We start from the raw sequence: 27,654 nt of genomic DNA on the forward strand, positions 1-27,654 counted from the left end.
CACTGAGGACCAGCTTCCTGGGATGCAGGAGAGAAGTAGCAGGAGAGTAACAGTTAGAATGGAGAAAAAGAGCTATTATTTTCTTAGCTCTACCACTAAGGCTTAATCTTGCTATATGTTCTGCTGTTTGTATATAATGTGTATTTTCCTAAAGAGCACACTGATCTAAAAAATTTCTACGAATCATGTATTACAGTGGATGTATTTTTCACCACTCAGGTTGTTTTGTAGGGCTTGTGGGGGCTGCTTTGTCCCATCTTTGATGATCATTACATATAACATGTTAGGCCAAAAACCCCCAACTGAATTCAAAATTCTTTTGTTCTTTTATATAATTTTCTCTCCCCACCACCTCTTTCCCTGTCACACATACTCACACAACCCATGTCTGGAAGTTTGGTATTACTTTTAATTTCATAAATTCATTTTAAAAATATCTGCTGTTGTTCTTCCTGACCCACCCTTTACTAATGGAAATCTGGTAATTATAGCTGCCCATTATAGGACTTCTGTACATTATGACTTTCTTTTCCAGGTAGAATCCAAAAAGTATTTCCCAGAAGTGCCTGCTACTTGAATACAAACAAAACCAACTTCCACTGAGCAGGAACACTCTTGCAGAAGGCAAAAATATCAGAAGATCCAAGATTACCAAAATGAACATAGTGGCGTTTTTTCTTTTCCTCAACAACCTGAAGGAAATCTGTTGTCAGTGGGGTTGGCAGTTCAGTGGTAGGTAGCAGCAGTCGCCGTATTTCCACTAGAACCATTTGGTGGTATATTTACTGGGTTTCCTTGGCTTCTGCCTAGATATCATCCCAGCTTTGTCCCTTCTTAGAAATTTTGTAAGCTAACAAACAGCATGTAGCAAATCCCAGTCTACTTGTTTAGTGTTCAGTTGGCTATAACTGAATATTATCTGACACAGAAACAGGACAGACCCTTAAAAACAGGGAACTGCTTTTAGTAGGAGTGACTGAGAACATGGTGGTAAATTCAAGGGTCAGATAGTACAAATGAAAAGTAGATCGACAGACTAAGTTACTTATAGGTCATCTGGCCCAACTGGCTCATGTCTACTCATCCTGGCACTAGGCTAAGGCACAGCCACTCTCTGGAGCTGACTGTTCTCCAGCAAAGGTCAGAACCACAATCACCAGTTGAATGCAAGGACTGAGAAGGTGTTGGGGTTTTACGAAGCATGTAAGAGAGGAAACTGGAAACTAGGAAACTGGAGGAGTTACATGAACACCAGAAATGGAGTAGATGGTCAAGAGACATGAAGGGCCTACTTGAAGCTACTGGTCATGAATTTATAATGACACAATTGAGGATGGCCCTGTGTTCTTTCCCAATCACTTTGGTAGCATGTGTGCAGGAGCAGACAAGGCAAAGAAGTATACTTAGTCAGAGCTGGGGTTCTGCCAATTGAGCATGACAGAGCAAGAGAAGCAAGGGAGTAAGGGAGACTGTAATGGAATTATTGCAAGTATTGACTATTTAAGCATGATAAAGAATGGACATGTATCACAGAGGAAAGAACAAGTCCAAGGGAGTGAAGGTCAGTGAAAAAGGAAGAACAAGGGTAAAGGACTGTGAGCATCATGATCCTATATGAAATAAATTTCTAAAGATAGGTAACAGAGTGCTGAGGTCACAGAGGGGTGATGTTTTTGGTGGTCACAAGGGCTAGGCTATGGTCAAAGGTGAGTGGTTGAGGTAAAATGGAGGACGAAAAATGAAATATGAAGGATACTAGAAAGTTCTCTCTTGAAATCACCAACAATTAAAACAAGAATGATGTTAAAGTGCTGCACACCTTTAATATTAAGATCTTTATGTATAATCTCCATGAAATGAACAAGTGATGCAGAAGTTAGGCGCTACAGCCTGATGAGGGTTCAAAGCTGGAGGCATTTAGGAAAGTAGACTGGTGAAGAATGGCCTGAAACTGCCAAAGAGAAACAGAAGATACTGGATATCTGGCATGAGATTTGTGGAAGACAGTGACCACCAGTTCAGAGGGCGTGGGGAAGGTGTCCTCAAGGATTAGAGGAAGAAGATAATGTTCAGAGATGTCCAAGATATATAATTTTGCTGTCAGTGGGCGGCCAGTTGTAGAGAGCAGAATGAACAGTTTTTTTGTCATTAGATAAAGGTAAGAGATGAACATGGGGGAATGGGCAGAGATACGGGATTACATTTGCAGGAAGTGAGGGTTATTCTGGAAGTTCAGTGACTAAGATCAACATCAGGCCATGTTGATACTATTCTGAGACTTTAGCACTTGTATAACAATATTGGCTGGGAGGAGATAGAGAATACAAAGGGGAATGGATCATTCCTGCTAGTACAGACCTGGGGGCCTGAGTTGGGGAAGCCTTCCTTTAGGTACTAAGAGTGTCATCTTAGTAAGTGCTAATGAAGCCATGGAGCCCAAGCATTCAATGTGAGGATATAGGCAAGAACTACCAAATTATTTCTTTTCCGACTCTCCACCTCTCTCCTTGATAGCCACCAAACCATTGACCTCTCTTTGCTACTTTCACCATTTTTATGTTAAGTATGTTCTGGATGATTCTATTAACTTTCTTTTCCATTACTTATACTGAGTCTCTGATATGAACTTCTAGTTTTGAAGAGCTCTTTATTTCCTGAACTTTCCTTTTTTTTATAGCATGTGATTGTTCAGGGATGCAAACATCTCCTCCAGTCTTAGGATAGCAAGTCTACCTCTTCTTGCAGTTGTCTCCTTCAAGTGAGCTTTATTACTGTTTCTTTCAGTCTCACTTATTTCAGCCTCTTTTATTTATTTGTTTATACCTAAGAATGGAGCATTCAAAAAAGATGTGTGTGTGTAATTGGGACTTTTCTATAGGGCCATTTCATTAGGGAATCTGAGATGTCTGTCGGTACCATGGCCTTGTCACTTACTCTGAACAGATTCCCCAAACAAAGTTCTTCTGATTTTCATCCTAGAGTATACATAAGCCTGGATGGAAGAATTTATAATAGAAATAGAGGCAGAAAGTTACAGGGTAGCCCGTAATCCTCGCTACTCAAGAGGACTGTGGTTCAAAGCCAGCCCAGGCAAACAGTTTGCGAGAACTTATCTTGAAAAAACCCATCACACAAAAGGGCTGGTGGAGTGGCTCAAGATGGAGGCCCCAAGTTCAAACCCTGGTACCTCAAAAAAAAAAAAAAAGTTAAAGAGTGATGGAAAAGAGCCATTCAGTATGGCAGCCTGGTACAACTGTCCTCCAAAATACAATTTTACTTTTCCAGATAATGAGGAAATAGAGGAGGCAACCAGAGATGCATGACTTTTTAGCCAATTCCTGTCCTAAGCCCTGCCAGCATCTGCTAATGCCAAAGACCCATGATTTCCCAATTGTTCAGTCTAGGGGATATTCTAGCATAAACGATAGATGGCTGCTCCACTTCTTCCAAGGTGGCTTAGGATTCTCCTTTCTCAGGTCTGCAGATATTCTACTAAAATGAAACACAAACTTTAAGTGTGTATAGACTATAATGGAGTTTACGCAGAAATGGATGTAAAGTGAACAAAAAATAAAATGAAATTCAAGTCAGATTGGTGATCTGCTCTATGAGTCACAGGGGTGCCAAGATGAAGTTCATGAGGGGTGAGAAGGGGTCAGAATAATTGGGGGAAGCTTTACAGGACTAAGGCCCTGGAAGACATGCACTATCTGGGCAGGTGAAGAAGGCATTCCAGATATGGGCAGGAGCATGAAGAAAGGCCCAGAGGTAGAAATGAGTACTGCATGAGGAGCAGTTAGGGAAGGCATAGCCATAGCTGGAGTGGAGCCGCGCCCCTGGAGAGGCACCAGAGTTAAGGCTGGAGAGAGGCACTGGGGACTGTCCAGGCTTGGCCGAAGAGCCTTGAGGGGCTTCTTCTCCACAGGGTGCAATTTCTGATGCTGAACAAAATTTGCATGCCATCTGAAAACTTTCCGACACACCTTACATTCATAAGGCTTCTCCCCAGTGTGAACTCTCTGGTGCTGAACGGATGTTATTTTCCGAGTGAAGGCTTTACCACACTCCTTACATTGGTAGGGCTTCTCCCCTGTGTGTAACCTCTGGTGCTGAAGGAAGGTTGCGCTCCTGCGGAAGGCCTGGCCACACTCCTTGCATGCATAGGGCTTCTCTCCAGTGTGGATCATCTGGTGCCTAATTAAGGCTGTGTTGGAACTCAACCCTTTTCCACACTCCTTACATTCATAGGGCCCCGCCCCAACGTGGTTCTTCTCATGGACCATACATTCATGGCCTGACTTGAAAGCTTTGCCACACTGGTTACATTTGAAGGGCTTTTCCCCAGTGTGACTCATCTGATGTCGAAGAAGCTTTGAGTTATGTCTGAAGATTTTCCCACATTCTTTACATTCATAGAACTTCATGCCACCACGAAGTATCAGGTTTGGATTTAGAATGAAAGTAGGCCTCACTGTCTTGCTTTTAGCATCAAGGTGCTGAGAAAGGTTTCTGGGGAATCTTTCCCCTGATGTTCTGTGCAACCCCATCTCTTCAGAGGCTTCCTGCTTTATAAGGGTCTCTTCATTCTTGATCCAGGATTCACCACCTATTATAGAGACACAGGGGTCCTGGTCACTGAAATGGAAGAAAAACAAGGTCCAGGAATCCCAATTTCCTCTTGCAGGATGATTTTTAGAAATGTACCCTTGAAATAGCTACAAGCATCCATAAATGAGAAGGACAGACAATGAAAAATAGTGACATACAACTGACAAATGAAGACACCAGAGACAGATAGAACAGATAGTGAAGAAGTCCCCCAGAGGAGGGCTGGGAAATGAAGTGAAGCAGAGGAAATGTGAAGAAGGAGCTCAGGAATGGGAAGAGAGAAGGCAAGAAGGGAAACAACAACAAAAAATGAGATCAAAGAGGGCTCACGAAGAAACAGAAAACATTTCAAAGGCTGACAGAGAGACAGAGACCCAGAGAGGAAGGAGATGTCAGACTCTGAAGAGTAGAGTCAGGTCAGCACAGTAAGAGGGCTCACAGACTGAGAACTAACCCAAACAAAAACAGATCTGATACTCCACCCAGCCAAACACCTAAGTAATGCCATAGTCATTTTATTTTTAAATATTCTACACAATATTCTAGAATTTAAAAAATTATCTTCATAAAGGCAATTGGAACAGAAGCTGGGTGTTATCAGTTGTGGCCACTAGGCTCTTACTCACCAGGACTCATGCCTGTTGGATGCTCTGTGGCCCAGGGATCTGGACCCCATGGTGCATCCCCTCTTTCCAGCTGGGAGATGAGAACAGGTTTGTGGAAGGGATGTGCTACTTCAGGAAGAAACACAAACTGAGAGGAGACAGCCAGCATTGTTCCTGAGGCATCTCAGCCCACCCTCCATCCAGTCAACAGGGAGAGAAATAGAGCACTCAGGAGATCAGATGAGCTGAACAGGGAGCCTGAGAGAGGGGTCCATATTTTACTCCCATATGAAGCCAAGGAGATAGCACTCTCCTTAGGAAAAAGCAGGGATCTAGCCATGATATAGAAGAAAGGAGAGTCCCTTAAGAAGGGTGTATGCACAACTTTCTGGGAACTCTTCCATAAAGGAGAGGGTAATGCCTCCAAAACTGGAAGGAGCAACAAAGAGCTCACCTGGAATGCCAGGAAAGGACCTTCTCCTCAAGGCTTTGTCCTCAGGGCTCAGAACCACACCCTTCCCTGTAGTATAAGGAAGTCCAGTTTCAAATTCAAGGGAGCCGGGCACTGTGGCTCACACCTGTAATCATAGCTACTGAGGAGGCAGAGATCAGGAGGATAGCAGTTCAGAACCATCCCAAATAGTTCACGAGACCCTAGATTAAAAATACTCAGCACAAAAAAGGACTGGCAAAATGAGTGACTCACCTGTCCAACAAGTGTGAAGTCCTGAGTTAAAATCCCAAAATTGCCAAAAAAAAAAAAACCAACCAAACAAAAAAAACAGTCAAGGGAACCAGGTATTTCCTTCCCCACCCAGCTCAGCTGGAGGATGGTGATCACAGACTTTCCTCCTTAAATCATCAAACCTAAGGGATATGAGGATTTCCAAAGCTTCTGAGGTCCATATCTGATTCCCATAAAGGGCCCCTGAGAGGCCTTACCCAGGGAAGCCACATTTGCATAATTCTCCAGCATCACGTCTTTGTACAGGGCTCTCTGCACAGGCTCCAGGCTGGCCCACTGACTCTGGGTGAAGTACACAGCCACATCCTCAAAGGATACCAACTCCTGAAACAACAGAATCCTGCTCAAGCTCCCAATAAAGGGCAGGAGAGAGCAGTCTGAGCTGCAGGAAGGGGTAGCCCTCTCAGCGCCCACAACGCTGGGCCGAATTGAAGGTTTGCTTTAGCAAGAAAAGTCCTCAGATCCCCAGTCAGTGTTCCTCCTTTAACTAGAGCTCCAGCATTCTCCCACCTCTATAAACCTAGGGCCCCACACTGTTATTCCACTGCACAGCCTGGCATTGTGTTCTGTCCCTGGTAACCATGTCAACCCCTGTGTTCCTGGCTGTACGGATCTGTCCTCTGTCACCTACACCCTCATGTCCTCCATAGCCTGTCACCTTACTGTCTGTACACTATTCACTAAGGACAGCAGCCACTCACCCTTTCTCTACCCATCCACACCACACATGCACAGCCCCATTTCTTCCCTGTACCCAGCTTCTCTGCAGTCTCTTCCAATATTGTCCAGAGGGAACAGATTTGTCCCTGCTCACTAACACTGTCAGTATTTTGCACATTTCTCTTTTCTACCTTTCTGACTTGTAAGAAATTGTTTCTCTTGAAAGAAACCTGTAGTCTGCCTGTTCTGGTCATTGGTTGAATCATCTGTCTTAAGAAACAGGCTGGCAGTTTCCTGTTCCTGAGCACAGATCCATCCCAGAGTCTTCTCAGTTCCATCCCACCAACAAAGCTGTTGAAAGCTGTTGCTGTCACTGGCTTTGCCTCTCTTTCCCTCCCAAGACTGAAGTGAGCAAACACTTGTTGATTAGCTACAGTGGGCCAGGTTCCTAGCTGGGTGACTTTAAATCTTGTAATCCTTTACAAACATAAGTGAGGTAGGAATTATTATTCACGTTTTACAAGTGATGAGAGTTGGTTCAGAAAAATTAGTTACTATGCCAAAATCGAACAGCCAGGAAGTGGTAGAGGTAGGAATTTAATCCAAATCTGTTGAAACAAACCTGAGTTTTTCTCATACATTTTCCTGTACTAGGCTCATAAACTTTTCCAAAAAATGACTAAACACTAAACCTTATCAAGACCTATTTCTGCCTCCATTTCAGAGAACAGCTTCTCAAATTCTCCAACTTCCCCCAAATCGTTCAATACATCTTTACTGTTTCTCTGCTGGCTACATGCACGCCTTCCCACAACTTGGACTGGGGCTCAGCTGTTTCAAAAACCACACAGAAAGCCAGAGCCTCTGAACCCTTCCATAAGGACCCAGTGTAGTCCCAGATGGGCATGGTCAGTCTCTGATACTCCTAAACTAGCTGGTCCACCTGTCACCCCCAAAAAGGAGATGCTCAACATTAATATGTCATTAAGGAACTGCAAATTGAAAGGACAATGCTCAACATTATATAAGCTCCTTGGTATTTTACCAAAGGGGCAGAAAAACCTATGCCTGCCCATGTACTATTAGAGCAGCTTTATTCCTCACTGTCAAAATGTGGATAACTCAGCAAAGAAAACACAGAGGGCAAATAGACACTTGAAGGATGCTCAATAGTCTATGTTGTTAGGAAACTGTGAATTAAAAGGACAAAGAGAGAGCACTACAGACCTACCAATACGGCAAAAACCAAAACAGACACAGGAACTCTCACTGATTGCTGGTGGGAATGCAAAATAGTACAGAGGCTTGGGAGGCAGGTGGACAGCAGCCTGCAGAACTAAACATCTTCTTCCCATGTGATCCAGCAATCATGCTGCTTGATATTCTAACAAAGTAGCAGGAAAAACCTGTGCCTTACACATGGACAAGTAAAGCAGCTTTTCTTTACTGCCCGAACTGGAAGCAACCAGGATGTTCTTCAGTAGGTGAATGGATCAATAAAGTTGTACAGACAATGGGATATTATTCAGCACTAAAAAGAAATGACCTAGCATGCCATGCAATTACTGAGGAACCTGGAATCATACTAACTGAAAGAAGCCAATGTGAAAAAGCTATACGCTTTCTCAACCAGCTATATGTCATTCTGGAAAAGACAGTGCTATGGAAGAAAGGTCAATCAGTGATTGTCAGAGGTCAAGGTGGAGGGAGGGATCAATAGGAGACACACAGAACATTTCTAGGGCAGTGAAACTATTCTGTAGGATCCCATAATGATGGATAATGTCATTAAACATCTGTTCAAACCCTGTAGGATATCCACACCAGGAGTGAATATAAACTATGGTTTCAGGGCATAATGATGTGTGAACGAAGCTTCATCCCTTGTAACAAATGTACCACTCTGGAAAAGGAAATATACTGAGGGGTGAAGAGGATGAAGTACTCTGCATATATAGATATGAGGACAAAATAAGGAAACTCACCAAACCCTGTTTGAATGAGAGGGGAAGAGGGAGAGAGGGTATGGGGATATAGTGGAGCAGAGACTTGGTTCTAAGTACACTGGACACATATACAGAATTATCACAGGGAACTCCCTCGTTTTATTAATATATGGTGAATGAAAAATAAAATTTGCCCCCTCAAAAGCCACAAATGTGCTACTCTTGTGCAGACTGTACAGAATTGGAGACTATGCCCTGAATGGTGACAGAGGTATTTGGGAACTTAGTGATTTCTTCTCAATTTCCCCTTGAACCTAAATCTTCTATAAATTTTTTTCAAATAAAAACTATTTCAAAAATAAATATAATGAATGAACAAACAATACCTGAGCTACAATATCCTCTGACTCACACCCATCCACAACCAATTCACTACTAAGGGGTGAAATCTTTTCACCATATAAATCTCACCATGTTACCTCCCCCTGCTTAAAACTCCTCAGTGGACTCCCATTGGACTCAGAACAGTCTCTGAATCTTCACTATGGCCTACATTACCAGTGCCTACCTCTCCCACCTTCTTTGACCTCTTCTGAAACACTTTCTCTCAGCTATTCCTGTTTCTACAGGACACCCAGCCTACTCCCCCACTTCGGCCCTTTGCATCTAGCATTTACAAAATGCTCTCACACAACACCACTGCTATCTCCGAGATATACCCACTATCTGTGGGGCAACCTCTTCAATGAACAAGCTCTCTGATGGGGGTGACTATTTTTTGTAGAACACAATCTGATGTCACATTCAGGGAGAATTTCCAGGCTTGAGTCTCCAGTCTTCCACTTATATCTACACATCTAAATTCACCACTTTCCATGTGCCACAGCCCTGGTTTCAGAACCAAAGGGGAAGCCAAAGTGTGGCCAAATGAGCCCATCTCCATGCTTTCCTCATTCCCTCAGAGCCAGTGTGACTGAAAGGAAGCTCAGCTCACCTGGGGCCAAGCTGTTTGCAGCATGGCTGACGTCCCTGGCTTCACGTACTGTCTTCTGGGCTTGGAAAAGCAGGATCCTTAGAAGCTACGAGAAGAAGAGCCATGAGTGCTATGGAACCTGTCTGTCACCCACTGCCACCTGTGGCCCACTCAGTTTAGGTGACACCTCTGGCTGTTCTCAAGCTCCTCACCGCAACCTCTTTAAGCACTGCACAGCCTGGCCCTCATACAATCCTCCATTCCCCGCTGTCCCCCGAGCCTTCCTGCGCGACCCCCACGCAGTGGATGGAGGGTCCCAGGTGAACTGTGGCCCTGCGGCGTGGGGTGTCTACACACGTTTACGGGACCTTGGCATTGACCAAAAGCGAATGCCTCTGAGAGGAGGGGCAGACCTGCCCGGGTGCGGATGGGGGACAAAGTTCTACTGTCTCAGGGAGTCATGTCCACCCAGATCCCGCGGGGACCTTTACGCTGCACCCAGGCCGGGGTCACAGTATCACTAACGTCGGTGCCGGACGCAGGACCAGAATTTTACGTCAGCAGAAGGATCCCGCCTCGCTGCCTTTCGGAGTACTTCAGCTAGGCCCCGACGCCCACGCGCCGCGAGACGACGCACAGGCACTCATTGGGACCTTGCTCACTGCAGCGAGGACGCCACGCCCGGCCGACCCGGCCCGCACCGCTGCCGTAACGCTCGCTCCTCCCTCGCGCGCACCCGCTGCCCACTAAACGCCGACCCGGAAGTGCGAGCACGTCTAGGGCCCTCTAGACTACCGGAGGCCGCGCGTCTCGGTGGTACCCGCGGCCCGTCACGTGACTCGCCGCCCGGCGGAAGGGCGGGGCTGCTGCGGCTGGCTGGGTGGCCGGCGTTGCTGGTGGGCGGGGACTGTGACATCCTGCGGTTCCTGGCCCCGCCCCGGGAGTGAGGCGGCCGATCTGCAGCCCGGCAGTCCTGAGAGCCCAGGTTTAGCGCGTAGTGCAGCAAGGTGAGCGCGCTGCCTTCGCCGTCCGCGCTCTGCATGGCGCGCGGCTCCCGGTGCCTGGCGGTGCAGGGCGTGGAGATCGGCGCCTCGTCCCTGTTCCCTAAGCGGTCCGAGCCGGTGTCAGCTCTTCAGAAAACTAACCTCATCTGTCCTTCCTCCCTAACCGTTCCTGGGACCCACAGGAGACTGGAACCTTGCAGTAGAAAGTCATTTAACACCCAATACTCACATGACACCGAGTGAAAGAAAAACAACACTCTACAAGTAAAGGTATGGACAGTCTCTGACGGTCTCTTCTTCGGGTTTGGCTGGCAGAAGAAAAAATACAATAAAAGGCAGGGAGGGGATGGTGAAGATTAAAAGTTCTTATTTTTCATATTCTAGAAGGAAAAAGCCAGCACAGTGGAGTGCTTCTGTAGTTCCCAGTGACTCAGGAATCAGGCTGGAGCCCAGTAGTCAGAGGCCGGCCTGGGCAATGTAGGGAGGGAGCCTCTGTGAATAAAAATCCAAAGCCATTCTTTGACCAAAGTCTCAAGTCTCAAATAAGTAGTTGCAGTTATATAACATAATTTCAGGTCAGCACATATGCTCTGAAAATTAACCAGCACGCAACAGCCTCACTTGGGTGCTTCCCTCACTGTGAGTAAATAAGCATGTGCAAGTTAGCAAATGCACTTTGTGCAGCATCAAGCTTCTGATCATGAGCCAATCCGTGATAGAAACTCCTGAAAGCCAGCCAATCCTGGAGGCCCTCCTGTTGTACATTCACCAACCAAGTGCCTCACTACAGTAGCAGTGCTTCTGAAAATCACTGCACCTATAGCAGCCTTAATCTGCTCACTTCTTACCAATTTGGTTGCAAGAGGTGCAGAGTTCATTTTATTTTGACCTCTCTGGTCAACACAGACCCAGGTAATTGGCTGCTACTCATTAAGCATTTCGGTGCTATACAGGAGAATTGACCCCAGAAGAAGCAGAAGAGTGACACTGCGTAGCAGGTATTTGCTCTTTTATAGGGATCCCACTTCTTGGAATTTGTTATTCCTTTCACATGACTTAGACAAAAGTACCAACTACTGCAGAACACAAAGAAGTCCTATAATGGAGAGTGTGCTAGGAATCTGCTGCTGCTTCACAATCATCCTAAAACACTGTGGTTGAAAAAAATTTCCACCTACTTTCTCTCTGTGTCTGTGGCTCAGGAAGCCAGGGATGGATGGCATGGCTGGGTGTCCCTCTCCTGGGATCTCTGGTGAGATTCCAGTCAGGTGTCACTCAGAGCTGTCAGCATCTTGATGGAGTCTGGACAATCTGCCTCTATTTGTCCTTCACTCACAGGGCTGGCAAATTGTGCTTGTTGCTGGTGTGAGACCTCAGCCCTTCCCACATGGCCAAGGAGCCTCACACATGGTGGCATCCATTCTTTCCTCACTTGATCTCACTTGGACCTCTGGACAAAGGAGATGGTAGTCTTCCTGGCTTCTTGTTCCTTTTCTTTCTCCTTTAGCAGCATTTCTATTCCATGAACCAGACTGATATCCTGGCTGTAGTGAGGGGAAGTACCAGGAGCTGGATCTCTGGTCACCTGCTGGAAAGAGACCTTGAGAGTCTTATGCACAGGCAAGTAGAGCCGATGCTGGTCCTTTCCAGTTTTTTCTCTTCTTTATGAACAATTTAACATGAAAGCGTTTTCTCCTGTCATATGGCAGTTGTAGGGATGAAAAGTCGCTTTTTTTCAGATAGGATCTTGTGCATCTTGGCTGGCCATGGAACTTACAGTCTTCCCACCTCAGTCCTCCAAGGCTTGGATACTAGTATGTCACAAAATCCAGCAAAACAGTCATTCTTACTTAGCTTGTGCACCAAACAGAAAGACCAGTCCACACATTCCATTTCCTGTCATTTCCTCATAAAGCTAAAAAAATTAATGGCTTCTTTTTTTTTTTAATATATTGAATTGAGGTAAATTTAAAGAATCAAGACTTGGTGGAGAACCTTCGATCACAATTTTCTTTCTCATACTCTTAATCCTTCAGTTATTTGGAGCCTCTGTTAACCAAGTGCTTCTTCCTACACTTTTTTTTCTTTTTGCCTATTGCCTACTAGGATTTGAACTCATGTACTCTACCACTTGAGCCACACTCTCAGCATTTGTCTTTTAGAAAGTCTCGTCAGCCCTTGAACTCATCTTGATGAGCCTTTCTTGGTGGCCTTCCCTCAGTTGTCAGTGTTGCTTCTTGCCATCACTGCATATGTCTGTTTATATCTGCTAAGGCCTTCACTCCAGCATTGTCCAGTAAAACTTTCTGCAGTGTTGGGAATGGTGTCTACACTGCCCAGTATGGAAGCCATAATCACATGCTCACTGAAGTGTGGTGAGTGTACCTGAGGAATTGAATTTCCAATTTACTTACCTTTTAATTAACTTCAGGTGGCTAGTGGCCTTCTTATGACAGTATATCATAAACCACTTAGCTCTCAGACGCTGGTGTGCATTAGAATTACCTGCAGGCCTGGTTAAACTGAAGCTCTCATGCCTGATGGCCTTGGGATTCTCCCGCCCTGTGGTGCTGCCTCCAGTGCAGAGATCGCTTTCTACACCTTGCTTTTCATCATTACTTCCCTGTACTGAACCTTCTACATCCATTTGCATTTCCTTTATTCATTTGCCTTTTGTGTATTGTGTGTGTGGTAAATGGAATTTGAACTCAGGGCTTCATCCTTCTTAGAAAAGTGCTCTACCATTTGAGCCACATCTCACATCTCACATCTTTCTGCCTTAGTTATTTTTCAGACAGGGTCTTGGGCTTTTTGCCTGGGGCTGGACTTAACTTGCAATTCTCTTAGCTCTGCCTTCCAAAGAGCTGGAATTACCAACATGGGCCACTGCACCTGGCTTGCATTTCTCTAAATCCATGGCTTTGCCATCTACACCCTTTTATCTCTTTCATGGCATTGCTACCTTCCCACCTCCAAGGGTTTTTCTTTCTCTCTGGGGATACTTTGGGTATGATGGGGCTCTCTAAAAACACATGTGTCCAGGCATGCTGATTCTGCTTAATCCCTGTCCCCTTCTAGCACAAATAATAAGGGACTCATGTTTTCTTTTTAATCATACTATGTGGTATAACCAAGACTGAGGATAAGGAGCAAAATCCAAGGTTGAACATATCTAGAGACTCAGTCCTGCAGAGAGGGTGGAGGCTGCCAATAACGGACAGGCTGGAGTAGCTGTCCTAGGACACAAGGAAGAAAACAATCTGAAAAACGAAGATGGTAGCTGGGTACCAGTGGCTCACACCTATTATCCTAGCTACTCAAGAGGCAGAAATCAGGAGGATTGCGATTCAAAGCCAGCGAAGCCAAATGGTTTACAAGACAGTATATTGGGAAAAAAACCCTTCACAATAAAAGGGCTAGTGGAGTGGCTCAAAGTGTAAGACCTGAGTTCAAACGCCAGTACTACAAAAAAAAAAAAAAAAGGTGGCATAGATTTCACAGCCCAGGGTCATAAACTGTCCACTATCAAGAGAGGAGAGAGCCAGGAACAGTGAGGAAGCAGTCATGTTGCCATGGAACTCATGTCTAAAACAGGCATTCCTAGGGAGCAGGTGTTTTACAAGTGTGCTGATGGCAGATTCTTAAACCCACACTCTTCACCAGCACCAGCAAATTCACACTGAGAAGTCCTACAAGTGCCAAGAATGTGGGACTAACTTCAGATATCACTCAAAGCTGTCACTGTATCAGATAATCCAAACCTAGAAGACACCCTCCTGTGAAGAATGTGAACAAGCCTTTAGTCAAAATTCCCACCTTCTTTAGCATCAGAGTCCTTGGTGGTGAGAAGCCCTACAAATGTGGGGACTATGGGGAAACCTTTAGCTATAACTGTAAACAGATATGGCATCAGAGTATCCACTACAGGGAGAATTGCTTTAAGTAGAAGGACCATGGGAGGGCATTCATAGTCAATTCAATGACTGCATTGTCCATAAGTGAATCCACATTGGGGAGAAGCCCTAAATACAAGGATGTGGGAGAAGTTTCTGTTCCAATTCAGTCCTGATTGAGCAGCAGGGAATCTGCATGGTGGAGAACACTTGAAGTGTGGGAAGAAACCGCCCAAGGTTCACGGCCATTGCAGTGAAGTCCCACCAGCCTTCTTCTGTCCTCTCCCCTCTGCCTCTCCAGCACACATGCTCTGCCCTTGCACTGCTAGGTCTGTCTCCCCATCTTCTCCATATGCAGGGTGACTCCTCCTTCTGTGCCCCCATTCCTTCTGCTCCCCTCATCTAAATGTTCAAGTAGGTCATTCCTTCAAGATCTTGCTTCTTCTGGGAAGCCATCCATGCACAAAATCTCTCATCTGAATCCCTCATCTGATCCCTTGTCTCACTCCCTGTGAGCTTCCTTGTGTTCTCAACTCCTATGGCACCTCCAGTTATCAAGGTTTTCACTGAGTCTTCTTGGTACTTTCCTGGTTTGGTCTTGTGTAAGACATTGTTTCCTAATTCTATTTTAAGTCCTCACATGTTTGATTTCTCTCTTCTATTCCCTGAGTAGGCAATGGCAGTAGCTGTCCTTTATAGTGTCCAGTTTGGGCCTCTGCCATGAATCTGCACCTGCCTTCTGGGACTACTGGAGTTTGGAGAGTTTGCGGAACATTTTGGAGTTTTGGGGGATATGGTATTCTGGTGAATTTGGCCAAAGTAACTAGAGATACAGGTGAAATGCAAAGCCCCTGGAGGAGGTAATCAGAGAAAGTATCTGGTGATTGTGTTCAGGATGTAAGGACAGCCATTTGATAAGCCAGTGGGATGACTCACTGTGGGGACAATGTAAGCCTTGGAATTTTTTATTAATTTGGCAGTGACCATGAGGAGGGTCCAGTAGACCAAAAAACCAAGAAAAGAATATGAAGTGATGAATTGGTCTTGATAGCAAAAATGCAAAATTAAGTCTTTGAACTTGATTGGGAGAGGATGTGGTATCTGTATCTGGGTTCCTTTTCTATTCCTGATCACATCTTTGTTTAATGCCAGTGCTCACTCAAATATGTAGGTACCAAAAGTCACTTGGGTTTATGCATTTAGGACCAATGCTTCAGTGTAGTGATCTTTAAAATTATCACACTGGTGAGCACAGGAGGTAGAGAGAGGAGAACCCCAACCAGGGAGGTTCATTCCTGGTCAGTTACTGTACAAGCACCTACCCCACACTTCCTTATGCTAAAGTCTGAAGTTGTGATCACTGTTACTTCCTTTTTGACATTAGGTTTATTATGTAACCCGGGCTGGCTTCAAACTCTTGATCCTTGTCTCAGCCTCCCGAGTGCTGGGATTGCAGGCATGAATCGCCATGCCCAGCATTGGTGGTACATTTAAATTAATTTTAAAATGAACTAGTTGGCAACACTGAGAAGTGTTTGAAGTGTGCTGATTTTAGCAGATGTTAGGATCTCATTGGCTTGGCTATATTCTCAATCTAGTGGCTAGAGGCTCTGACCCTTCTTAGAATCACTGTTTCAGGACAGTTGTGGCAAATGGAAAGGTACTTTAAAGATTAAGTGGGCTGGGCGCTGGTGGCTCACATCTGTAATCCTAGCTACTCAGGAGGGAAAGATTAGGAGGATCACAGTTCGAAGCCAGCCAGCCAAATAGTTCTGCGAGACCCTATCTTGAAAAACCCTTCACAAAAATAGGGTTTGTGGAGTGGCTCAAGGTGAAGGCCCTGAATTCAAGCCCCGGTACTGCAAAAAAAAAAAAAAAAAAAAAAAAATTAAGTAGGAATACAGCATTAAGAACCTGATAGGGAGTTAGAGGTGTAGCTCACTGGTAGTGTTTGCCAAGCATAAAGAAAAAAATAATGATATGAACACTACTGTGTTAACACCACAAATTCTATCTGCAAGGGAAAACTAAGAGAAACACTGGCTTCAGTTCTGGTCAGGTTTATTGAGATGTGTATGCTTTTTTTGGTGGTACTGGGGTTTGAACTCAGGGCTGCATACTTGCTAGGCAGGCACTATAACACTTAAGCCACACCCCAGGCCAAGAGATGTCATTTTTATACAAAAAAATTCACCCTAATAATGTGTAGTTTGATGGGTTTTGACACATGAATATAGTTGTATAACCAATATATAGACAAATGCCATCACCCCCAAAAGTTCTCTCAGCTCAGGGAGAAATTTAAATGGTTGGTGAGATGCTGACAATTTTTATTTCCATCCCTTTAAAGATTTGTGCAATATTCAATATATACAGACCTGAAGTACCAAGTCGAACCCCCCTTGGACTATCAATATATACTTAATTTTTTAAAAATGAAGGACAGGAGGGAAAAATAAAATCTTTTCCAAGGGTGTATACCAATGGGAGGAGTGCAGGTACAAGGGGGAATGAGGGTGTATATAGTGGATTTGGTTTGTATCCATATATGAAATCTCTGCTTCCTGAGTAGCTAGGATTACATGCTTGAACCACCATGCCTGTCTACAGCCCCCTTTATTTCCAAAACCAAATGTGAAAACTTTTCAGATTTTTCCCAAGTTGGATTTATATCATTGTTATTTCTTTAGTGGTTCACCAAATGTATACATACAACTCTTGCTCCCTGGTGAAAATAAAATGTAGAAGCCAGTGCTTGCAAAGAGAAAACAAAAATATATATATTTTTTAGAACAGATGAAACAAAGGCAAATGTCTTTGTGTACATCTACTTAGGAAACAAAAGCTGAAATGTCCAGATAACAAGAGCAAAATAATATCCTTTTTCTGCTTAAAGATGATTATACATTTGTTATCACCTCCATCATTGCATACATTGTAACTGTTTATTTCACATTACTTTTTGCATAGAGTAGGGGATCCTCAATGATCCTGACAAAGGAAACATCAATGGTATTAAACCTCTCTTAGCCACTATCCCGTTGAATAATCTGCATGATTCTCCAAATTCCACTATTGGAAACCTTTTCCAGTTCTCTGCTCTCACAATTCTTGCATTTTGTCTCCCGTTTCACCTAGGTTGCTTCTGTCTAATTCCAGTAGTCCAATACAGGGACGTCCTCTTCCCAAGCTGCCCTGACACACCTCGAAGGGGGCACTGTTCTTCACGCTCCCTCCCTTGCTGGAGCGAGGTTTTCTCTCTCTCTCCTTGGTTATTACTGAACCTAACTGGGCTTAATTAGGGACAACTGCAGATTTTAGAGAAGATACAGGATAGACAGACATTTAGGGTCAGGTGTGTTGTATGCTCAGCTGGTGACGCACAACCTTCATTGCTTCTTTTTCTCTGTCTTGATTCTTTAAGGCCTTGCTCCTTGCAGTTCCTTAAAACCTTGCTTACAACCTCTTTCCTTAGGCTCACACCGACCCATGTTTGCTCTCAGCTTATCTTCACCTTAACTGCTCTTAAATTCTTTTGCCCCCAAGCTTGCACTGTCTCATCTCTCTTTAGCTCTCTTAAAGCCTGGGCGCTACAAACCTATGAACAGTTGTGCCTACAACCTGCATATGCATAACTCTTAAGGTGTCAGTCCTTAGACTTGCACTGTGCACTGTCCCATGTTCTCTTTAGCTTTAGCTTTCCTAAGGCCTAAGTATGAAGTTCTTTCTCAGCTTTGCTTTCTGAAGCCTACATTAAAGTTCTCAGAGCAGATTTTCTATCAATCCCTCTTTAACATTTTCCCTTTAGCAATTGTTCCCTTTTCCCTTTGGCATTTTCTATCCAATGTTTCCTTTCCCCTTCAGCAATTTTTCTCTTCCAAAAGCTTCCCACAACAAAAAGCCTAAAGTAAAGCCCCAAAAGCCAAAAGCAAAACCCCCTTTCTCCTTCAGGGGTCTTTTATAGCAGCAAACAGGGTGGAGCCACAGGGAGGGGCGTGATATTGCAACAGGAGAAACCTGCATTCCTGCTTCTCTGAACACAGCTTAGAAGACCCAGCTGTTCTGCCTTTCCCTGTTTCGTGGCTGAGGAAATGTGCCTATCTCGGCCTACAGGTAAAAGAAATTAACTGCATCTTGCCTTACTTGTGTCTAGTTCTCATAGGCTTTAATCCGCTCCTCACACACCTAAGTGACCTATCAATTCTGCTACCACCACCAATCTATGCCACAGTTGTGCGCACAGCCACAATTGCGCAAGTTGAAAGGGACCAGTGCAAAAGTCCAGTATTTCCTCTTTCTACCCAGACAAAAAACGATATATAAACATAGTCTTTCAATGTATACAGATTACAATGGAGCTTCTGGTGAAATAGCTTTAACATATAACATGAATTAAAAAATAAAAATAAAAATTTGGGTTAGAGATTTGCTCATCCTAAGAGCCAGGAAGGGAGGGGGGGCTATGACAAAGCTCGAGAGGGCTGAGAAGAAGGGATCAGAATAATAGGGGAAGGCTTCACAGTGGGAGCAGGGCTTTGGAAGACACGCACTATCTGGGGAGGTGAAGGCATTCCAGATGTGGGCAGCAGCATGAAGAAAGGCCCAGAGGTAGGAATGAGTATTGCATGTGGAATGGTCAGGGGAGGCACAGCTACTGCTGGAGCAGAGCCCATCCCCTGGAGAGGCACCAGAGCTAAGGTTGGAGACAGGCACTGGGGACTGTCCAGGCTTGGCCGAAGAGCCTTCAGGGGCTTCTTCTCCACGGGGTGCAATTTCTGATGCTGAACAAAACTTCCATACCATTTGAAAGCTTTCCCACACACCTTACAGTCATAAGGCTTCTCCCCAGTGTGAACTCTCTGGTGCTGAACAGATGCTATTTTCTGAGTGAATGCTTTGCCACACTCCTTACATTGGTAGGGTTTTTCCCCAGTATGAATTCTCTGATGGACAATAAAAAGTGACCTACAACCAAAAGCTTTCCAGCACTCCTTGCACTGATAGAGTTTTTCCCCCGTGTGTAACCTCTGGTGCTGCAGAAAGGTTGCACTCCTGCGGAAGGCCTTGCCACACTCCTTGCATGCATAGGGCTTCTCTCCAGTGTGGATCATCTGGTGCTGAGTTAAGGCTGTGTTGGAACTCAACCCTTTTCCACACTCCTTACATTCATAGGGCCCCTCCCCAAAGTGGTTTTTCTCATGGACAATACAGTCATAGCTAGATTTGAAAGCCTTGCCACACTGCTTACATTTGAAGGGCTTCTCCCCTGTGTGACTCATCAGATGTCGAAGAAGTTTTGAGTTATATCGGAAGATTTTCCCACATTCTTTACATTCATAGAACTTCATGCCACCACGAAGTATCAGATTTGGATTTAGACTGAAAGTAGGCCTTACTGTCTTACTTTTAGCATCAAAATGCTGAGAAAGGTTTCTGGGGAGTCTTTCCCCTGATGTTCTGTGCAACCCCATCTCTTCAGAGGCTTCCTGCTTTATAAGGGTCTCTTCATTCTTGATCCAGGATTCATCACCTATTACAGAGACACAGGTCACTGGTCACTGAAATGGGAGAAAAACAAGGTCCAGGAATCCTAATTTCCTCTTGTAGAATGATTTTTAGAAATACATGCTTGAGGAAAAAGAAGTCCTTATTAGCACAGCCACCACTATGAAAAATAGTATGGAAGTTCCTCAAGAAACTAATAATAGGACTGCCATGTGATCCTGCTATACCAGTCTTGGGCATACACTCAAAGGAATCTAAGTCAGAATACAGTAGAGACACCTGCACATCTGTGTTTACTGCAGTCCAATTCAATAGCCAAATCATGAAATGAACCTATGTACCCTTCCACAGATGAATGCTTAAAGAAAATGTGGTATATATACACAATGGAGTATTGTTCAGCCATAAAGAACAGAATCATATCATTTGTAGGAAAATGAATGATCATAATAAAATAAACCAAATTCGAAAAGACAAATATTGCATGGTTTCTCTCATATGCAGAATCTAGACCTAAAAAAAGACCAAAACATACTACAGGGTGGGGAACCACCAGGAGGTACAAGGGGGAAAAGAAAGGGGAGGGAAAAATATGACCAAAGTACATTGTATATACATAGGAAAAGGACAAAATGAAACCCATTTAAAAATTTTGTAGGAAAGTTAAAAAAGAAAGGTGTAGTTGGAGGCAAAAGGAATAAGAAAGACAGTAACAGACAGGGTGAATAAGATCAAATTACATTATGGTATGTATAAAAACATCACAATCAAATGCCTTATTTTGTACAATTAATATGTGCTAGTTAAAATAAAAGAAAGAAATATGCCTTTGAAATGGATATAAACATCCACAACAAAGAAAGAGAGACAAAGAAAAATAGTGACACATAACTGTAGAAATGAAGACACCAGAAACACAGGAAAGCCAGCTAGGAAGAGCTCCCTATAGGAGGGCAGAGAGGTGAACTGAGGCAGGGGAAATGGGAAGAACCTTGGGAGCAGAAAGACAGAAAACAAGAGGGAAAAAAAGAAGAAAGGAGAGAAGAGGGGTCACCAAGAAACAGTAAGCATTTCAAAAGACAGACAGGGATGGAGACAGCCCCAGAGGACAAAGGGATATGAGAGGCAGGGAAGAGTAGAAGGGCAGGTCAGCCTTGCAAGAAGGCTCAGAGGCTGAGACACCCAGGATGAAATGCATCTGATACCCCACCTATAACCTAGGAAACCAGCCAAAATCCTAAGTAATGCCAATCATTTATTTTAAAATATTCCACATAATATTCTGGGATAAAAGAAATTTTCTTCAGAAAGGTAACTGGAACAGAAGTTAGAAAGGAAAGCTGTGGGCCCTGTGGTATCACTGTGAAAGGAGCTGCTATATACAAAATCCCAATGTGTATGAGGTTAGGGCTAGGAAGTCCCTTCCCAACAAAAGAAACCCAAGAGATCCAAACCTGCCAGGTGTGGTGACAGTCTCAGGGAATTCTGGTGACCTTTGTGCATGTGTGTATGTGTGTGCATGTGTGTGTGTTGTAGGCTAAACCCAGCCCCATCTTCTATAGCCCCATCTGTAAAAAAACAATGTAGACCTAAGATTACTAAGTTAAAGCTTTAGATTATTTAGATACTAAAAGATAAAGCCACTCTTGTCATTGTTGAAGATCTAAAATAAAGTTTATAGCTGTGACAAAAATCAGTTTGGCTCACAGAATCACATTTTCCTTAAAGTTGGCAGAAATGCCTTTCTTTGCAACAAAAACAAAGGCATAAAAAAGTTCCCACTGGCAAATGAGAAAAGAAATACTTCAAGAACTTGTGAATATGGTTGCATGAATGAGCAGACAGTGTAGACACACACTCTTAGGCTAAGGGTCAGAATTCAGTGAGAGGCCAGAGATGCCAGAGAGCTGCCTTACAGATGTCCCAGAGTTCCTTCCCTGTGAAAGGAAAAAGTAATCAAGAAGGGAAAAAAGAAACAGCCACTAGGCTCTCACTCACCAAGACTGACGCCTTTCAGATCCTCTGGGGCCCAGGGATCTGTGCCCCATGGTGCTTCCCCTCTCTCCAGCAGGGAGATAAGAACAGGTGTGTGGAAAGGACCTGCTACTTCAGGAGGAAACACATGTTGAGGGGAAGACATCCAGCACTGTTCTTGAGACCGCTCTCAAGCCCACCCTCCATAGGGCTAATTAATAGGGAGAGAAATGGAGCACCCAGAGTTTCAGGTGAGCTGAGTTCCAAAAAAGGGGTCCAAACTCTGGTCCACAATGAAGCCAGCGAGATACCACTCTCCTCAGGAAGAAACTTGGACCTGGCTCTGAAGTAGAAGAGTACTTCTTCCGGAAGAAGTATATTCTGCTTTCCTGTGAGACCCCTCCATAAGGAGAGGGCAATGCTCTCAAAACTGGAAGGATGAAGGAACTATGCCAGGATCTCAGGACTCAGATCCATACCCTTCCCTGTAGTATAGGGAAGTCCATTCTCAAATTCAAGGGAGCTGGGTGCCGGTGGATCATGCCTACAATCCTAGCTACAGAGGAGGCAGACATCAGGAAGACTGAGGTTCAAAACCAGTTGGGACAAATAGTTGCTACACTCTATCTTGAAAGTAGCCAACACAAAAAACGGCTACTGAAGTCAGTAGCTCAAGTGGTGGAGCATCTGCCTAGCAAGTGTGAAGCCCTGAGTTTAAACCAGTACTGCCAAAAAAGAAAAAAAAAAAGAAAAAAGAAAAAAATTCAAGGGAACCAGGGATTTCCTCACCTAGTCTTTCTGGAAGCTGGTGATCAGACTTCCCTCACTGAGTCATTAAACCTAAGGGCTATGAGGATCCCCAAAGCTTCTGAGGTCCATATCTGATTCCCATAAAGGGCCCCTGAGAGGCCTTACCCAGGGAAGCCACATTTGCATAATTCTCCAGCATCACGTCTTTGTACAGGGCTCTCTGCTCAGGCTCCAGGCTGGCCCACTGACTCTGGGTGAAGTACACAGCCACATCCTCAAAGGATACCAACTCCTGAAACAACAGAATCCTGCTCAAGCTCCCAATAAAGGGCAGGAGAGAGCAGTCTGAGCTGCAGGAAGGGGTAGCCCTCTCAGCGCCCACAACGCTGGGCCGAATTGAAGGTTTGCTCTAGCAAGAAAAGCCCCCAGATCCCCAGTCAGTGTTCCCCCTTTCAACTGGAGCCCCAGCACTCTCCCATCTCTAAAACCCTATGGCCCACACTGCTATCCCACTGCACAGCCTAGCATTCAGTGCTCTGTCCCTGGTAACCATGTCAACCCCTATGTTCCTGGCTGTACAGATCTGCCCTCTGTCACCTACACCCTCATGTCCTCCATAGCCTGTCACCTTACTGTCTGTACACTATTCACTAAGGACAGCAGCCACTCACCATCTCTATCCACCCACATGGCACTGCACAGCCCCATTTCTTCCCTGTACCCAGCTTCTCTCAACAATTTTGTGAATTTCTCTTTTAAACCCTTCTGCCTTATCAAAAAGCTAGTTCTTTTTTTTTTTTTGGGTGGTATGGGATTTGAACTCAGGGCCTCCTTCTCCCTAGGCAGGTACTCTACCACTTGAGCCATATCCCAGACTTTTTTGCTCACCTTTATCCTAGGCCATCCAGACCACAATCCTCCTATTCATGATTCCCACATAAATGGGATGACAAGCCTGTGTTATAATGCCCTACTATTATTGGTTGAGATAGGGGTCCAACTAACATTTTGCCTGAGCTGGCACCAAACTGCGATCTTCCCAATCTATGCCCCGAGTAGCTAGCATTACAGGCCTAAGCTACCATGCCCAGCTGGAAAGCTGGCCCTCCTGTAGGAACTATAAAGCCTGTCTATTCTAGCTATTCTCTGAACTACCTATTTTCAGGGACAGGTGGGCAGCGTTTTGTCTCTGGGCACATATCCATTCCCCAGTCTTCTGAGCACTGTCCTATCTACCAAAGCTGCCCTGGATACCAGCTGTATCCCTCTCTGCCTTCCCTGAGATCACTTCCATCTTCCCAAGAGTGGATGGAGATAACACTGATTAGCTCCTGCATGCCAGGCTATTAGTGATTTAAATCCTATAACCCTTTACAATGCGTATGTGAAGTAAGAATTATTATACCCATTTTTCAAATAATGAAACTAAGATTCACAAAGATTAATTACTACCCCCAGTACAACAATATGTTAATAAAAATTAAAAAGGTTAATTACTATGCTAAAATCAAATAGCCAGGAAGTAGTATAGATAGGACTTCAATGCAAATCAGTGGAACAAACCTGAGCTCCTCCCATACACCAATTCTGTCCCTCACACTTGGCTCACAAACTTTTCCAAGAACATGACTAACCCCTACTAACCATTATGACCTGGTCCTGCCTCCCCTCTGGAGAACAGCTTTCAGACTCCCCAAATCATCATTCCAGACCATGTGGGCCTTTTTCCCCAACATGGACTGAGGTCAGCTGTTTCAAAATCACACACATCACCATGGGAGCCAAAGCCTCCAAATCCTTCCACGAGTCCCCAGGGCAGCCTCAGAGGGTCAAAGTCAGATTCTAATAGCTCTGCAGTCCGCATGGGGAATGGAGAGAAGGGAATGCTACTATAACTGCTCCTGGAGGAAGCAAAAAGGAACACACACCAAGGACAAATTTTGGCAACCTGACCTGCTCACGGCACCCCTACTGACTCCATTTAGCAGATTCTTATGAGAGCATCCTTTCAAAGCAAGAGCACACAGAGAACTCAGTTCTAAAAGAGCCCCTGAAAGGAAAAGAACAAATTTAGACAGTCCTCAAAGGAGGCTGGCCTTGAAATCGGGCAACGAGGTCCAAAGGCCCCCAAAATACTGTGTGCCAAAAATCTAAAGTGCAGACTGAGTTGTGCTGAATAACCATGGCTTCAAGGACCGGGCATTACTAGTTTCTGAGGACAGCAATCATGGGCTCCCAGGCAAAATCAAATTCACTTCCACTCACAGCAAGGCAAATGTGCTCCCAACCATCTCCAAAGCTTCTCTCACACCTTTCTCTTCCACCTACCATCACCAATCTTCCTCCCCAAACTGTCCTTCCCACCTGCCATTACATAGACCCAAGTTTCATGAGTCCTAAAAATATGCCCAATATTAGAGGGAAAATGTACTGTGGTGAGGCATCTGGGCTGGGGATGTCTTTTTTCCTTCAATGGGAAGAATCAAATTTGTAAGTTACTTATAACCAAATTTACCTATGAATTCCATTAACTCCACTATCCCTTCAAAAATAAGTCCACAAGATCTATGCAAGGGTAGGAGATCATTTATACTCACCTAAAAATATACTTCTGAAAGACTAGTCAACAATGTGTTTGAGGAAAAAAAAATATAGCTTAAATCCAAAACACAGACACCACCAAATGCTGGCCAGCATGTGGACAGCAAGAACACTGATTCATTGTTGGTAGGAGGGTAAAACAGTACAGAAACTGTGGAAGACAATAGGGCAGTTTCTCCCAGAACTAAACATCCTCTTACCATGTGCTCCTTGGTATTTTACCAAAGAGTTGAAAACCTATTTCTGCACAAAAATCTGCAAATGGACAAGTACAGCAGCTTTATTTCTTACTGTCGAAACTTAGAAGCAACAAAATGTCCTTCAGGTGAATAAGCTGTGATACAGACAATGGAATATTATTCAGCACTAGAAAGAATTGGGCTATCACTCCATGAAGAAAATCACAAAGAAATTTAGGGCATATTACTAAAAGAAGTCAACGTGAAAAAGATACAAATTTTATGATGTCAGGTACACATAATTCTGGAAAGGACTACTATGGAGGGAGTAAAGATTGATCAGCGGTTATCAGAGGTTACGGTAGAGGGGAGGATGATCAGAAGGCACACAGAAGATTCTTTGAGCTGTGAAACTCTTCTGTAGAATAGATACATTCCATTGTTCATTTGTCAAAACCTGTAGGATGTTCACAACAAGCATGAATGCTAATGTAAACTATGGACTTTAGGGATAATGATGTGTCAACTGTAGGTTCATTCCTTGAACATATGTAGTAGTAACACATGTACTACTCTCGTGCAGATAGTACACAGTGTGGGAGGCTGTGTGTTGGGTGGTGGCAGGAGGTACTTGGGAACTCTCTGTGCTTTCTGCCTAGTTTTGCTGAGAGTCTAAAACTTCTATTAACAATAATGACTACTTCAAAGATAAATACAATCAGTAAAAGGACAATACTTAATCTCTTACCTGAGCTCTAACATCCTCTTAACTGACTCATACCCATCCACAACCAATTTGCAGGTAAGGGTTGGAAAAATCTTTTCACTATATAAATCTCACCATGTCACCTCCCCCCTGCTTAGAACTCCTCAGTGGAGTCCCACTGGACTAAAAACAGTCACTGGAATCTTCACCATGACCTACAATACCTGTGCCTACCTCTCCCGCCTTCTCTGACCTCTTGTGAAACACTTTCTCTCAGCTATTTCTGTTTCTACAGGACACCCAACCTTCTCCCCCACTTCAGCCCTTTGCATCTAGCATTTACAAAATGCACTGACACAACACCACTGGTCTCTCCGAGATATACCCACTATCTGTGGGGCAACCTCTTCAATGAACAAGCTCTCTAGTGTCATCAGGTGACAATTCTTTGTAGAATAAGATCTGATTTCACATTCAAGGAGAATTTCCGGGCTTGGGTCTCCAGTCTTCCACTTACATCTACATATATAAACTCACCACTGTCCACCATATAGTTCCATGTGCCACAGCCCTGGTGACAGAACCAGGGGTAGCCAAAGTGTGGCCAAATGAGCCCTTCTTCATGCTTTCCTCATTCCCTGAGACCTAGTGTAACTGAAAGGAAGCTCAGCTCACCTGGGGCCAAGCTGTTTGCAGCATGGCTGATGTCCCTGGCTTCACGTACTGTCTTCTGGGCTTGGAAAAGCAGGATCCTTAGAAGCTACGAGAAGAAGAGCCATGAGTGCTATGGAACCTGTCTGTCACCCACTGCCACCTGTGGCCCACTCAGTTTAGGTGACACCTCTGGCTGTTCTCAAGCTCCTCACCGCAACCTCTTTAAGCACTGCTCTGTCTGATCCTCACGACAGTCCTCCATTTCCCTTGTCCCCAGAGCCTATCTGACCTATTCGCACACAGCGGGTGGAGAGTCCCAGGTGAACCGTGTCCCTACAGCGTTGGGTGTCTCCACACGTGGAGTTTACAGATGCTTACAAGGATCCTGGCATTGACCAAAAGAGAATGCCTCTGAGAGGAAGGGGGAGGCGTGGAGGGGTGCGGATGAGGGGTGAAGTCCTAGTGTTTCAGGGAGTCATGCCCACCGCAGACCCCGCGGGGACCTTCACGCTGCACCCAGGCCCGGGACTCAGTATCACAAAGGTCGGTACCGGACGCGGGAGGCGATCGGGACCAAAGTTTTAGGTCAGCAGGAGGATCCGGCCTCGCTTGCTCTGGGGCGGTTTCTGCGAGGCCCCGAAGCCCACGCGCCGCGAGAGGACGCACAGGCAGCCATTGGAACTTTGCTCACGGAAGGGCGGACGCCAGGCCCGGCCAACCTGCCCTCACCGCTGCAGAAACGCTCCCTCCTCTCGCGCGCACCCACCGCCTACTAAACGCCGACCCGGAAGTGCGAGCACGCCTTAGGGCCCTCTAGGCCGCTGGAGGCCGCGCGTCTCGGTGGTATCCGC

The 27,654-nt window shown here is 44.9% G+C and overlaps 2 protein-coding genes across 13 annotated transcripts; both read right to left on the reverse strand.

The window, feature by feature from the left end:
• Positions 1–387: 387 nt before the first annotated feature.
• Positions 388–19,960, reverse strand: LOC109695124 (zinc finger protein 621-like). Of its 6 annotated transcripts, none has more exons than XM_074059487.1 (7): positions 19,839–19,960; positions 10,771–12,926; positions 9,559–9,643; positions 6,156–6,282; positions 5,668–5,733; positions 5,235–5,342; positions 388–4,606 (listed from the first exon to the last, which is right to left on the reverse strand). In XM_074059487.1, exons 3-7 carry the CDS (start codon positions 9,580–9,582, stop codon positions 3,636–3,638), a joined length of 1,296 nt encoding a protein of 431 aa, XP_073915588.1. In that variant the 5' UTR covers positions 9,583–9,643; positions 10,771–12,926; positions 19,839–19,960; the 3' UTR covers positions 388–3,635. The 6 variants fall into 6 exon arrangements, with proteins under 6 accessions (XP_073915588.1, XP_073915590.1, XP_073915587.1 ...); XM_074059489.1 differs by having other exon boundaries at positions 5,235–5,339; positions 10,063–12,926; XM_074059486.1 differs by having other exon boundaries at positions 10,063–12,926.
• Positions 12,940–27,576, reverse strand: LOC109695123 (zinc finger protein 621-like). Of its 7 annotated transcripts, none has more exons than XM_074059483.1 (5): positions 27,355–27,576; positions 26,825–26,909; positions 22,829–22,955; positions 21,938–22,042; positions 12,941–19,964 (listed from the first exon to the last, which is right to left on the reverse strand). In XM_074059483.1, exons 2-5 carry the CDS (start codon positions 26,846–26,848, stop codon positions 18,895–18,897), a joined length of 1,326 nt encoding a protein of 441 aa, XP_073915584.1. In that variant the 5' UTR covers positions 26,849–26,909; positions 27,355–27,576; the 3' UTR covers positions 12,941–18,894. The 7 variants fall into 7 exon arrangements, with proteins under 7 accessions (XP_073915586.1, XP_073915585.1, XP_073915584.1 ...); XM_020177471.2 differs by having other exon boundaries at positions 21,938–22,045; XM_074059482.1 differs by having other exon boundaries at positions 21,938–22,045; positions 27,533–27,559.
• Between the last annotated feature and the right edge of the window lie 78 nt (positions 27,577–27,654).

Source organism: Castor canadensis, chromosome 17 (genome assembly GCF_047511655.1).
Source record: "Castor canadensis chromosome 17, mCasCan1.hap1v2, whole genome shotgun sequence".
NCBI lineage: Eukaryota > Metazoa > Chordata > Mammalia > Rodentia > Castoridae > Castor > Castor canadensis.